Source organism: Oncorhynchus gorbuscha, linkage group LG05 (assembly GCF_021184085.1).
Source record: "Oncorhynchus gorbuscha isolate QuinsamMale2020 ecotype Even-year linkage group LG05, OgorEven_v1.0, whole genome shotgun sequence".
In the NCBI taxonomy this organism is placed as follows: Eukaryota; Metazoa; Chordata; class Actinopteri; order Salmoniformes; family Salmonidae; genus Oncorhynchus; species Oncorhynchus gorbuscha.
The window spans coordinates 34,011,273-34,024,551 of NC_060177.1; the positions used below are offsets into that span (position 1 = coordinate 34,011,273).

The 13,279-nt window shown below is 40.1% G+C and overlaps 1 protein-coding gene across 1 annotated transcript in view; it reads right to left on the minus strand.

Moving 5' to 3' along the window:
* The window catches only part of LOC124035091 (cadherin-8-like), a 92,317-nt gene that overhangs the window by 6,121 nt on the left and 72,917 nt on the right, over positions 1-13,279 (minus strand). The window contains exons 7-10 of the mRNA XM_046348508.1: positions 11,005-11,252; positions 2,736-2,872; positions 785-906; positions 35-152 (exon numbers count right to left, since the gene is read on the minus strand). Coding sequence (XP_046204464.1) covers positions 35-152; positions 785-906; positions 2,736-2,872; positions 11,005-11,252 — 625 coding nt within the window. The remainder of the gene's footprint in view (positions 1-34; positions 153-784; positions 907-2,735; positions 2,873-11,004; positions 11,253-13,279) is intronic.

The window sequence follows — 13,279 nt, forward strand, 5'->3', positions numbered from 1 at the left end:
TTTTGTCATTCTAAGTCACATGTTCTGCCCTTACCTCCGTTGTTCTTTATCGTGAAATTAGGATTGTTTAACATCTCTGGGATGAGGCGGTATTCAAAGTAGTGTCCCTGTATTGGGTCATCCTTGTCGACAGCACTGACTGTCTGTATCACCTGTGGAAACACAGACAGAAAGAGAGGAGCCCAATACCATTAGAGAGATAGGTCATCCATTACTTTTTTTTGCCATCACGAAAAGCCTGACCGTGACATTGGCTAAGAGAAAATGAAAAATATCCTCCATTCATTCCAGGAATTTGAGATTGTTATCAATGTGGTGCTGTCTCACCTGGCACACTTTTTGGTTTCTGGGTTCATCTATTTACCTGCCAACATAGTTATTATCAAGCTGTATGTCTGTGATTGATTAGAAATGAGAATTCAGCTATCTCGGTCATTGGTGTGTTTTAAATTTATTATTGTCGTCGTCTGAATGAATAGGATTGATGTGAAGGAGAATGCAAAGCACTTGTCCAGAATTTTGGCCAGAGATCCATTGTGCCATCTGGAGGAGGACATGAAAGACAACTCTGAATTATGATTCACTCTGATCAAATCTGACTGCTCTCATTTTCCCTCCGTCTCTATGTGCTGTGTCAGGGGAGGAGAGTGTCTCAGAGAAAAGCCACACTCCTGCCTCTGTACTTTCCCAGTGAAATAAATAGGCTATAATTCACCATGGCTGATCATTACGGAGGAGATGCAGGGGGAGACGACAATAGCAGCCTTGATGAATGCCCCCCTACCTGGCCAGGTTTGCCATTTTCACAGAGGAAAGCCTCGTATTCCGTCGCAAACTCTGGGGCGTTGTCATTTATGTCCAGCACTCGGATGGCCACGGTAGCCCGTGATATCTGGCTGTGGTTTCCTGATAGACAAAAAAACCCAACAACAGACAATGAATACAATGACATTGGATACTATCTACAGCGGGAAATTAAATCCCAGGTAAATTCCGTGACCCAGATTTTCTTTCTCCTTCTGTTATTTAAAAAAAAAGAAAAATCCCCTTGGCTGATAGAAAGGCAGATGAGGTGCCACATCAATCTGAGTTTTAGCTAATATCAAGAATGCAAAACAGAAGTGGTGAGAGAGAAGAAAAAAAACACATTCAAAGTGCTTTTGAAATCCCCTGAACACGCTCATGTTTCATGCATGAGGGTTCAAAAAAAATGCATATTAATGAATCAACGGCAGCAGAAGTCTAAAAAGATAATAAAGGGCAATTTAATTAGATTGGATTTTTATTGGGATTATTCATCGCCCATAATTGACAGTCCCTTTTGAGATAAATGATTGTGGTTAATAAGTGTTGCAACCACTAACTTGCAGCTAATAATTTGGTCCATGGAGCAGTAGATGTCGTTCTGGCTGTTGACATCTTTTCCTCTTTTTGTATGTTTGTGAGACCATACACATAGCTAACATTCAAAACAATGATGTGCATGATGCATGTTGTCACATAGAAAACAGAAAAACAGAAACTGGTTTTGAGATATAACACTGGAGCAAATGGAGGATTTTACACTTAAGAATGCTTCAGGACAAAATGCCCAGTGGTGAGCATAAGAGAGGAGAGAAAGAGTGGGAAACAGAGAGAAACTAAAATAGACAGTTTGCTAGAAGGTGATAGATGGACAGAGTGGGGAAAAAGAGAAGTGTCCACATTTTCCTTGTGCTCTGTTAAAGTGACTTTCACTCCACCGCAGCAAGAATTGCAATCTGATTAGTCAGATGTCAACTGGTGCAAGCAGTAGAACGCGACACCGTTTGGGTGGCAAATGGCAATGGAATTGGACTGGGAACACATTTCTTCCTCTTCACGCCAGAGAGGATTCCTGCTTGGCTCCAATCCACCAAGAATAGTAAACAGACATATTTATTTTGGTCAATTTCGATTAAGTGCGTTCATTGATGCTGCTGTCTTGAGTCACAGTCACTTTAGCATAAGTCATGAAAGGCACAGTGAAATGTCTAACACCAGACATCACAAAAACTAGCATGAATATCAACAGAGATTATTATGCTCTATAGCATAACTTTGATGTAAGAAAACGGGGATATTTTTTATTTTTTTTTATTGCTGTGACAATTAGTGTTTGCCTTTGATTAAGAAAGGTGAGGGGGAGCAAGTTACAAGTATTTTACATTTCTCATTTAAGGTGTGCACTACATTTTATAACAACATATAGTCCCCCTGAAACAATCTGTTATGCAAATAAAGTTTTACATATGGTTTGAGTTGTTTGTCGTTCTACCTCGAAGATGTTGTATAGTCAGTCAGTTTCCTGGATCACAGATGTTCCTGTATCCGTAATGGATGCTGGCTTTGGTGTAAACAACGTTGGCGTTTGTGTTTACAACTGTTAATTGGATACTTCTTAATGTACTCGCACTTCCACAAATTGACTACTGAGCTGTATCACACTCTATGGTCATCAACATGAGATAGGTTACAAGTGCAGGACTATTTTATAGAGGACTAGGAAGGGCGGTCACTCCTTTGTTGGAGGCAAGAATGAAGTTGTTCAAACTGTGTTCGTAAACAGATCTGAATGTTCACAAGCAGCTGTCTTTCCCCCCCTGAGTTGACACTCGTCCTTCATCATTGCATTGATATGAAGAGGATATTGCATTTTGTTAATTATGTAGTAGACCACAAACAGTGTAACAATTTCTATTGGAAATGTTACTTACTGATTTCAGTGGCTGTTACTGTGATGTTGTGCCACATATCTGTCTCTCGGTCCAGTGGTTTGGCCAACGTGATCTTCCCATCATCTACGTTAACATTGAACTGCCTCTCCAGATCGGTGTGGCGATCAATAAAGTACCTACACAAACAGAGAGAATCATCAGAAGTTCTACATGCAGCACACAGCTAACCGTTCTCGACGATGCCTTGGGTGCACTGACTAATGGAGATGTATCCATCAAGAGGTTCCTGTGGATGAATGTAAGTGAAAAGCAGTAGGAAGTCAATAATTATAATCGAAGAATGAATTACAGGTCTCAGATTAGCAGGAGAGGACATTCAAGCCGCAATACGGTTTAGGAAGTTCTTTAAAAACTAAAGTGGACGTGAGTCCGGTTTAGTCTCCCAACAGAGGCTCCTTAATGTCCCCCTCCATACAAATATGTCATTAGTGACACTACCATCCTCCTTAACATTATCTCCTTTCCTTATGACTTTACCTTGACCTCGTTTGAAAAACTTCACAGGGGTCATACTAAGGAGGGGTGGGAAAGTCACAAGATAGACGGGGTACAATGTAATGTTGCGTTTAAATTCAAATCCAAATCAACCATCCTCGTTCACGCTGATGTCCCTGTTCTGTGGATTGAAGCAAGACAGAAGAGCATTTCAAGGGCAGCAACCTTATATATAATTCAACAACCTCACCAATAGCAACAACATGATGACACATTGACCATTAAAAAAGCTCTTAAAGGTAATATTTATGTGCATTTCCAAAATCATTGTGACTGCAGAACTGGCTTTGTCACAGTGCATTGTGGGGTGCCAATCCCTCAAACGCTTTCAGAAAGGACACACGTGCACACTTGGCATGTGAAAAACATGTTATTGGCATGGAAACGGTGTTATTTTTCATGTTTATTTTTAACGCATTCATTGCCACACTTGGCATGTGAAAAACATGCCATCAAAAACTGTGAATTGCCCTAAATTAAGGCTGCCAGTTAGAAACATCAAAGTGTCCAAGAGCAACAAGGCCTTTAAGGTATATCATATGCATGTGAATGCATACATTCAATAGTTGAATGCTCTCAATGCCACACAGAACATACATGGATATTCCTTTAAACTAAATGCCCCTCCCTCTAAACATAGCCTCGTTCAAAGCAAAATCCAAGTCAAAAGTTTAGCCAATGCCTTGCTTTTTCACTAATCCAATTCCCCAATGGTCTTTGCAATCCTCCTCCACCCGCCCTCCCAACCCCATCTCCCTTCACACATGACCTTGGGTCTCATCCTATTTCACTGTGGAACTGCTCATCCCTATCAGCACAGACCTGTTGACAGACATGCATTTCTGCATGAGAAAAATGGGAGAGAAAAAAACAACAATGACAGAATAATAATGAAAACAAAGAGCTTACAGGAAATGAAATAAATAAGCCATTGCCCTAGATTCCAACTGTGGGAGACGTATTGAGCCATGACATTTCAATTTTTTGGGGATGAAATGGTGTAAATCCTCAGACGGCAGGCAGGAGGTCCAGGAGGACTCCTCCACAGACGCAGAGCACTTTCAAGACAGGCAGACAGTCCAAACCACCTGGGAGAATTCTCCAGGAGACGGAGTGGATTCCAGTCAGTCTTTGACAGCTTCACGTGGAGGGAGACCGACCCTGAAATGTTCTGCCACGTGTCAATCAAACTGACAATGTGATGTGAAAAGAATTAAAGCAAACACAATTATCAGATGTTCCATGCAAGAGATGGGTGCTGACTGTCAAAGGTGTGAGGATGTGTTTGGGAGCGGATCATTGGATGTGAATAATTCAATGCCGGGAAAGGACGACATAAAATAGCACCTCATACTTTCCACTCCTTCAATAACTGACTCCAATTACATTGGGCAGCTCTCCACCTAAAAACATATTTCTTATTCAATCATATGACATGCATAACTTTTACACGCTGTGTCAATATTATTTTTGGTTTGAACACTACATTTACTAAGCTGTCATCTGGGTCACAAAAAGGGGATGTTAGAAGTGATAGCTATAATTAGTGTTGGCTATAAGCCATAAAGCCAGTAATATGAGTGTGAGACAGAGAACAAATGCATTCATGACATTTCTGTCTTATATAAGGTCAGTAATTCTATTGGGAGGATCACAGATGTAGAACTAATTTCTCTGTCCTCCGCATGCTAACCATCTCTTTGTAAGGACACATTTATTCCCGTTTTCCCTGAACATGTCCTGAACCTGTTTTCTACAAGAAAGCCTACTTGACATTACATTTTACATTCATTTTTCATAATCTCTTTTACATGACTCCTCGTATTAACATTTGCATCATGTCAGCTGTCAAGGTAAGTAAATGATGTAGCGGGGCCTGAAGAAAGGCAGACAAGCTTACACAGTCACCTGACAGACCTGGCTCTCATTACCCATAACCTTTTGTAGTCCTATGATCCGCTTCTAAACCCTCACCGGGTTCAGTGTTGTGTGCATGTCCCACTCAACTCCGTCAATGCGCAAATGTTTCTCTACATGGTATTTAGGGCAACTTCCTAGGTTAGCCATAACGTATTATTAAAAGGCATCATCAATACCAGGTACTGGAATGATACCCTTGATTGGCTCTTACTCTAGCCTTCAAAGCTATGGTGTAATGCCCAAAGTCTTGAGCCTAATGATCATTCAAGATTCAAATCATATTCACAGAGTATGGGAGGACACTGAAGGAATTGTGTTGCATTTGATGAAGTCCACCTGAAACCTTGGTTGAATGCATACAGTATAGCTTGAAGGTTGAGGTCTAAGTGAGGAGCCAGCCCTAAGCCTTTGAGTCATCCTGGCCAGACTGAGAGACAGTGAGTCATTTCGGTGTGAGGGTGTTTACTCACAACCTGGACTTAGCGGTAGACATAACATAGTAAATATAAATCTGTCTCCCTCCATTCGGTATGCTTTGTTACATTTCATAAGGTATGTATACATTTGTAGATGTCCATCACCCATTTCGTATGATAGAATCCAAATGACAATTTGTATGATATGTTACAATTTATAATTCGTACAATATTAAGAATTTGCAATACGTTATGATATGTTACCAATTCTAATGTGTTGTTGCTAACGTTTGCTACAGTAGGTGGTTAGGTTGTTAACACGAACGTTAGCTTGGAGGATAATGTTATCTTGGCTAGGGGTTGGGGTTACGATTAGGGTTAAGGTTATGATCAGGAGAAGGGGTAGCTAACATGCTAGTAGTTGCAAAGTAGATAAAAAAGTAGTAAGTAGTTGCAAAGTTGCTAATTAGTAAAAATGTAAAAAGTTATCCGTGATGAGATTCAAACACACTAGACATTTGTGTTTACCTGGTTACGTCTAGTCTTTCAGATAAAGCTAACAGTGTTCAGCCTATAACCTCTGTGATGGTCACAACATTGCTTATTATCACTCCATAGAGATGCACTCTATCCAACAGCATGGTATGTCAAGGATAACATTTGTCTGGGCATAAAAACAGTCTGAGACTTGCATTGATTGTCTCTTCATGAGGTCTCTGAGAGACTACATACAGTTCTATGAGGATGCATTATTACATATTCAAAATCACACACAAATAATATAAATAGATACTAAATTGTCAGAAATTATTATATTATTACAAGAAACACAAGGAGATAAAATTGAAGACATTACAGAATAGAAGTTACATTTTATAAAAGTAATACAATAAACTAAACTGTCAATGGCAATATTGTATGTCATGTCATGTGTGGTGAAAAGCAATTGACTTATATATATCTTATATATCTTATATATATCTTATATATCTGACACATTGTGAAGACATACAGGGAAAATGTCTTGACTTAAAGAAGCAGTGCAGTTTCCACACTAAGAGGTCGAAATAACATAGAAATTGTGAAAATTATGAAAATGCTCTTTTAGTGTAACAGCTCTTGAAGAAATAAAAAAGGTCTACAATTGTACCTGTCAAAAGATTTAGAACACCTACTCATTCAAGGTTTTTTTTTTTTTTTTACTATTTTCTACATTGTAAAATGCTAGTAAAGAATTCAACTATGAAATAGCACATATGGAATCACGTAGTAATAAAGTGTTAAACAAATCAAAGTATTTTTTATATTTGAGATTCTTCAATTAGCCAACCTTTGCCTTGATGACAGCTTTGGACACTCTTGGCATTCTGTCAACCAGCTTCATGAGGTAATCACATGGAATGCATTTGAATTAATATATGTGCCTTTTTAAAAGTTAATTTGTGGAATCTCTTTCCTTCTTAATGCGTTTGAGACAATCAGCTGTGTTGTTACAAGGTAGGAGGTATACAGAAGAAAACCATATTTGGTAAAAGACCATATTATGGCAAGAACAGCTCAAATAAGCAAAGAGAAATAGCAGTCCATCATTACTTTAAGACATGAAGGTTAGTCATTATGGAACATTTCAAGAACATTGAAGGTTTCTTCAAATGCAGTCGCAAAAACCATCAAGCACTATGATGAAACTGGCTCTCAGGAGGACCGTCACAGGAATGGAATACACAGAGTTACCTCTGCTGCAGAGGAAAATTAGAGTTACCAGCCTCAGAAATTGCAGCCCAAATGAATGCTTCACAGAGTTAAAATAACAGACACATCTCAACATCAACTGTTCAGATGAGACTGCGTGAATCAGGCCTTCATGGTCGAATTGCAAAAGGACACTGATAAGAAGAAGAGACTTGCTTGGGCCAAGAAACATGAGCAATGGACAATAGACCGATGGAAATTTGTCCTATGGTCTGGAGTCCAAATGTGAGATTTTTGGTTCCAACCTCTGTGTCTTTGGAGATGCAGAGTAGGTGAACGGATGATCTCTGCATGTGTGGTTCCCACCATGAAGCATGGAAGAGGAGGTGTAATGGTGTGGGGGTGCTTTGCTTATGACACTGTCAGTGATTTATTTAGATTTCAAGGCACACATCTGGTTCAGGTTTAGTGAGACTATCATTTTTTTCAACAGGACAATGACCCAACACATCTCCAGGCTGTGTAAGGGCTATTTTACCATGAAGGAGAGTGATGGAGTGCTGCATCAGATGACGTGGCCTCCACAATCCCCCGACTGTCATGTTTTGTCATAGATTGTCATGTCTTGTCCCTGTGCTTTCTCTTCTATTTGTTTCCCCCTGCTGGTCTTATTAGGTTCTTTCCCTCTCTCTCTCTATCTCTCTCTCTCTCTCTCTCTCTCTCTCTCTCTCTCTCTCTCTCTCTCTCTCTCTCTCTCTCTCTCTATCGTTCCGTTCCTGCTCCCAGCTGTTCCTCATTCTCCTAACTACCTTGTTTACTCTTTCACACCTGTCCCCTATTTTGCCCTCTGATTAGAGTCCCTATTTCTCCCTCTGTTTCCGCTTCTGTCCTTGTCGGATCCTTGTTTGCTGTACTGTGTTCTTGTTCCGTCCTGTCGTGTTTTTGCCTTCATCAGATGCTGCGTGTGAGCAGGTGTCTCTGTCAGCTACGGCCTGCGCCTACCCGAAGCGACCTGCAGTCTGTGGCCGCTTCTCCTGTCCTTCCCCTCTACAGACTAGAGGATTTCTGTTATGGATTCAGGATTTGTCGTTTTCTGTTTTGGACTTGAATAAACTCTGTTTCTGTTAAGTCGCTTTTGGGTCCTTACTTCACCTGCATAACACCGACCTCAACCAAATTGAGATGGTTAGGGATGAGTTGGACCGCAGAGTGCAGGTAAAAAACAAGTGCTCAATATATGTGGGAACTGTTGGAAAAGCATCTCAGGTGAAGCTGGATGAGAGAATGCCAAGAGTGTGCAAAGCTGTCATCAAGGCAAAGGGTGGCTATTTGAAGAATCTCAAATATAAAATAGATTACTACATGATTCCATATGTGTTATTTCATAGTTTTGATATCTTCACTATTATTCTACAATGTAGAAAATAGTCAAAATATAGAAAAACCCTTGAGTATGAGTAGGTGTTCTAAAACTTTTGACCGGTTGTATATATATGTATCTCAATTTAATCCGTTTGAAATTCATGTCGTAACACAATAAAATGTGGAAAAAGTCAAGGGGTGTCAATAGTTTCTAAAGGTGCCGTAGCCACAATTGGCTTAAAAAGTCAAGCGTAACACAATATCTGCCTATTTATTTCCATCAATATTGACCCTGTATATCTGTTAGACATAATGATGTCTGTCTTTTGGGTAGACAGAAAGAGTTTCCCTAAAACATTCTCAAGGAAATGTTAGAAAGTAAACTAGAAAGTAGGCTCAATTATTAAGAATTATACAATGACTACTTGTATCAATCATGTGTCATGACATAATGCACCAGCAAAAACATCACTAGACCAGCACATTCCTCTCCTCTAAAGGGGTATTACATTTAAAAAGTATCTTCTGATGTGAATTAAGCATTGACATGGACTCACAACATCCATTGTCAGTGTTTCTCTATGAATAATTGTAATATTTAGAGAGAAAAACAGAGAAAAAAAATCCCAAACCAGGTCAATTAGAAGCGAGAAAATGGATTTCGGGAGAATACCAAGAGTGCCTATTTGAAAGCTAGGAAAAATGTATGAGTAGCTTGCGACATGTTTCATAATTTAAAAGTAGCTCTCATGCTTGAAAAGGTTGAAGGCCCCTCGTCTAGATGATCCTATCTGCCAATCAGGGCTGTGTATGTACAGTACCTATATTAACATGTGTGTCAACACCACACGATCAGACTGGGAATTTCAATGACGGCTCATGGAAACAAATAATAACAAATATTTGGGGAATTATTTTCATGAAATAAACACACATAGTGATTTATTAGAAATTAAATAAAAAGACTGCATGGAGGCATTAAAGGTACAGTACATTCAAATCACATTTTATTTGTCACATGTGCCGAATCCAACAGGTATTCACTTTACAGTGAAATGCTTACTTACTTAACCAACAATGCAGTTTTAAGAAAATACCCCCCAAAAAGTAAGATTCCATCTTGCAGCAATTTATCAGTATTGAGAAACAACACAAGATGGCAGGAACATCTCAAGCTGTGTAAGAGCCATTCCCTTCCTTCCCCTAAACAGAATGGCTTTACTGTTGAATGCCTTCCTTGACATTGGCAGACATGAGAAGCAATGTGACATTAACCACATACGTGCTGAATATAATTCATCTTTATCCGGCTCCAAACTCTTACCGCCTCTAAGTAGGTTCCGTAAAGCTTCCTTTAACTCTGATTGCTTGAAAGCTTTCGGACAGCCTTACATACACTGGCATAATATCCTTCAGCCTCAATTCACTTATCGAAATCTGTAATCTTATCCACAAAATAGTAAACACATGAAGTGCTCTTTCATTGAAAACAGAAAACAAGGAATCAGAAATATACTTTCAATGAGAAAGTCCCGAGTGGAAAAAACAACCTAATACATCATTACACTGAAAAATATGATTCCCAAATGCCAGTCTGACATGTCAATATAGTACAACGGAGTACCGTTTATGACAATTATTTTGGACACTTGGATAGACATGTTCACATAAAAATGAAATAGGGCCGTGCATATCACACATAGATCAACAGCATAATGTAAAGCACATGTCAATAAATATGCACAGCACAGCACAGTGATAATGAAAAACGTAGTGAAAGTGCAACATAAAAGAGCATTGGGGTCACAGAAGAAGAACTAAAGAGACACCCAAACATGAGAACAGGTTACGTTATCTTGGTATGCCTATTTTTTTATTTTTTTTAATGAAGATGGAACCAGGTTGAACTCCCCTGCTTTGGCAATAGCCAAATAATGATTACCAGCTTGCACTCTGTTCGCCATGAAATTACATAACCTGTTGAGTGTTGTCCGGGAGACGCGGCAAGTCACTGAAGAATTAATGAAATGCCGGGGTGGATGGAGAGAAATTGCCTGTATAACCTATACAAGGTGCCCTTGTGGTATTTCCAAGAATAAGTCACACAACTGAAACGCAGCAGGCAAAGTCATCACGAAGAGAAGTCTCCCTGTGCTGTGCTTTCAAGTTTACTACACTGTGGTCCTAAGGAAACCAGGGCAGCCGTCGGCTCACATTTCACCTCCAAAAGGAACACGCACAGTGGCAAGACTATGTTTTGAAATACATATGATTCCATGCCGCAGTCCTTATATGGGTGTGAAAACAATAAGGTAAACAAGTGTTTGGTGAATTGAGGTTGTGAATAACATCTTGTTTCTTACCTGACCAGACTGCCAGTGACATCAGGGTCGCGGGCTGTGACCGTTCCTACAACCGTGTTGATGGGGGCATTCTCGTCCACCTGCAGGACAAATGTGGGCTTGGAGAAGACAGGGGGTTCATCTGAATCTTCCACTGCAATCTTCACCGTGGCTGTATCTTTGAAGGGGGCGCCGCTGTTGGGATCAAATCGAATGTTGGCCGCCTCCACCTTCAGTGTATATGACTTTTTAGTCTCGAAGTTCAGGGGCTGTGGAAAATGACAGAAAGACATGCCTTTCACTGATGTCCAAAAAGCAACAGGGGAAAATGCAGCTGATGTCTGAAGCATTTCTGAGTTGAAATTCAAAAGTGTGATCTCTGACGCTATCAAAACGTGTAGGGAAATAAAACAAACACAGGGCGGAACAACATTTGTAATTATTAGCAATAACCACAATCTCACCTCAAGTAATCCATGTGTTGGCAATTTGTTTTGTGACATCTGCTCTAGGATAGAATACGGCTGTAAATAAAGTTAATCTAATCTGATATCACACCGATCTGGTTCAAATGTGTTAGGCAATAATGAAAATAATGTTATTTGTAGGTTTGTGCTACCTGAAAATATAATTTTGTGGACATGCATTACCATGACGATAACACTGGTATAAGATTATTGCCGCAATCATTTGAAGGATAGCAATTATTGAGGCATTATCATCACTTGAATAGAAGTGGATGTGTCGTCAGGAATTCTAACACAACAATGCAATTTCCTAGGGAGAATTGCATACCTACTGTATGTGTACTTCAGTGAGAAGAAACATACCCCTTAAATAACAGCTGGTCTCATTCCTATTTCACAAGGACATTGAGAAACAGTCCAGTACTTTTTTACACATGCTCATCATTGAATATTTGCAACATGTAAAATCATTGCAATAAGTCTCTGGCGTCTCTGTAGCCATCCTAGACACAATTGTATTTTGAATCACCTCTGGCCTCTCTTATAATACTAGAGTAATGGGACCAAGTCACTTCCACACTCCAAAACCAGGATTTATAGGGAAATCAAAACTGGGCCTTGCCGCTTGAGGGGATTTGAGTTGGCTTTGGGAATGAGAGGGGTTCACAGAGGGATCAAAAAATGTATTCCAGCTTTTCACACAAAAAAATTAAAGAATCCAGTGGTCCCCTAGGCTGGGTTAGGCCAGTGTTGGGGCAGTGCCGACAGCAGGCCCAGCTGTGAGAGAAAAGCAGCTGGGGACGGGGACTGACAGGGGGCTTTGAAGTCCACACGTCTGGCATCAGGGCCCTGCAGCCCAGTCTTCCGCGGTCCGAAAAGCTATTTGGACCATTTTCATTATTAACCGCTCTTCCTCTCTCTCTTCTCTCCCCACCTTCTTCTCCTCCTCCTCTATGCTGAGAGGAGTGAACAGCTGGACCAAGAGCAAAAAATGGATTCCAGCCTAATGCCAAGTACAAAGGAGCCCAGGGCTAGAAGTGGACAGGGGTCAATTGTCCGAATTACACCACAGACAAAGGATGGAATACCACAATAGTTAAACTAACTACTCAGCACTATTTCCTGATCACCTCTATTCTGTTTTTGTATTTGATTTACAACAACAATTAACAAGTCAGACTCCTTACTGCATTGCAGTTATAATTGTACTTTTAAATTGTAATGCATAATTGACCAAATCTTATAATGAAGAATTATGTATTTTTTCCCCCCTCTTAACACTGTATGATTGTTTCAACAAGCGACTCTACCAGTTTTACCTCAGAATATAACTTTGACAATAGTATTCATATTCTCATCCTCAATGACATCTGACCTCTCCACTGAGTCAGCCATATTTGAATTGGCCCTCTATGCCACTCTGCCATTACTCATTGTTTTGGGGGAGTTCAATTCATGCAGCACTTGACTCTCTGTAATCCGGAGAGCAGCACTTTGGTGGAACATATGCTTAGTGAAAGTGTCGGACCGGCTTGTGTTGCTACAGTATGTGCATATGAATATGGGACAGCTTTTTCACTCCATTTTCCCCCATGCTTGCCCCTTGCTGACATCCCCACCTCAGAGCCCTCCTGTGCCATGCTTCAAATTCCCGTAAATCTCAGCATAGGATCTGTATGTATACATATAGGCCATTTAGAGACATCAAAGTTCAGTGCTGGCTGGTGGAGGAAGCAGAACTTCCCACTAACATTCCCTGATAGGCCTGAGGGTTGGAAGATAAAAAGCTTAAACCCAAAACAACAAAGTCACTTCTTAGTTTGTGCTTC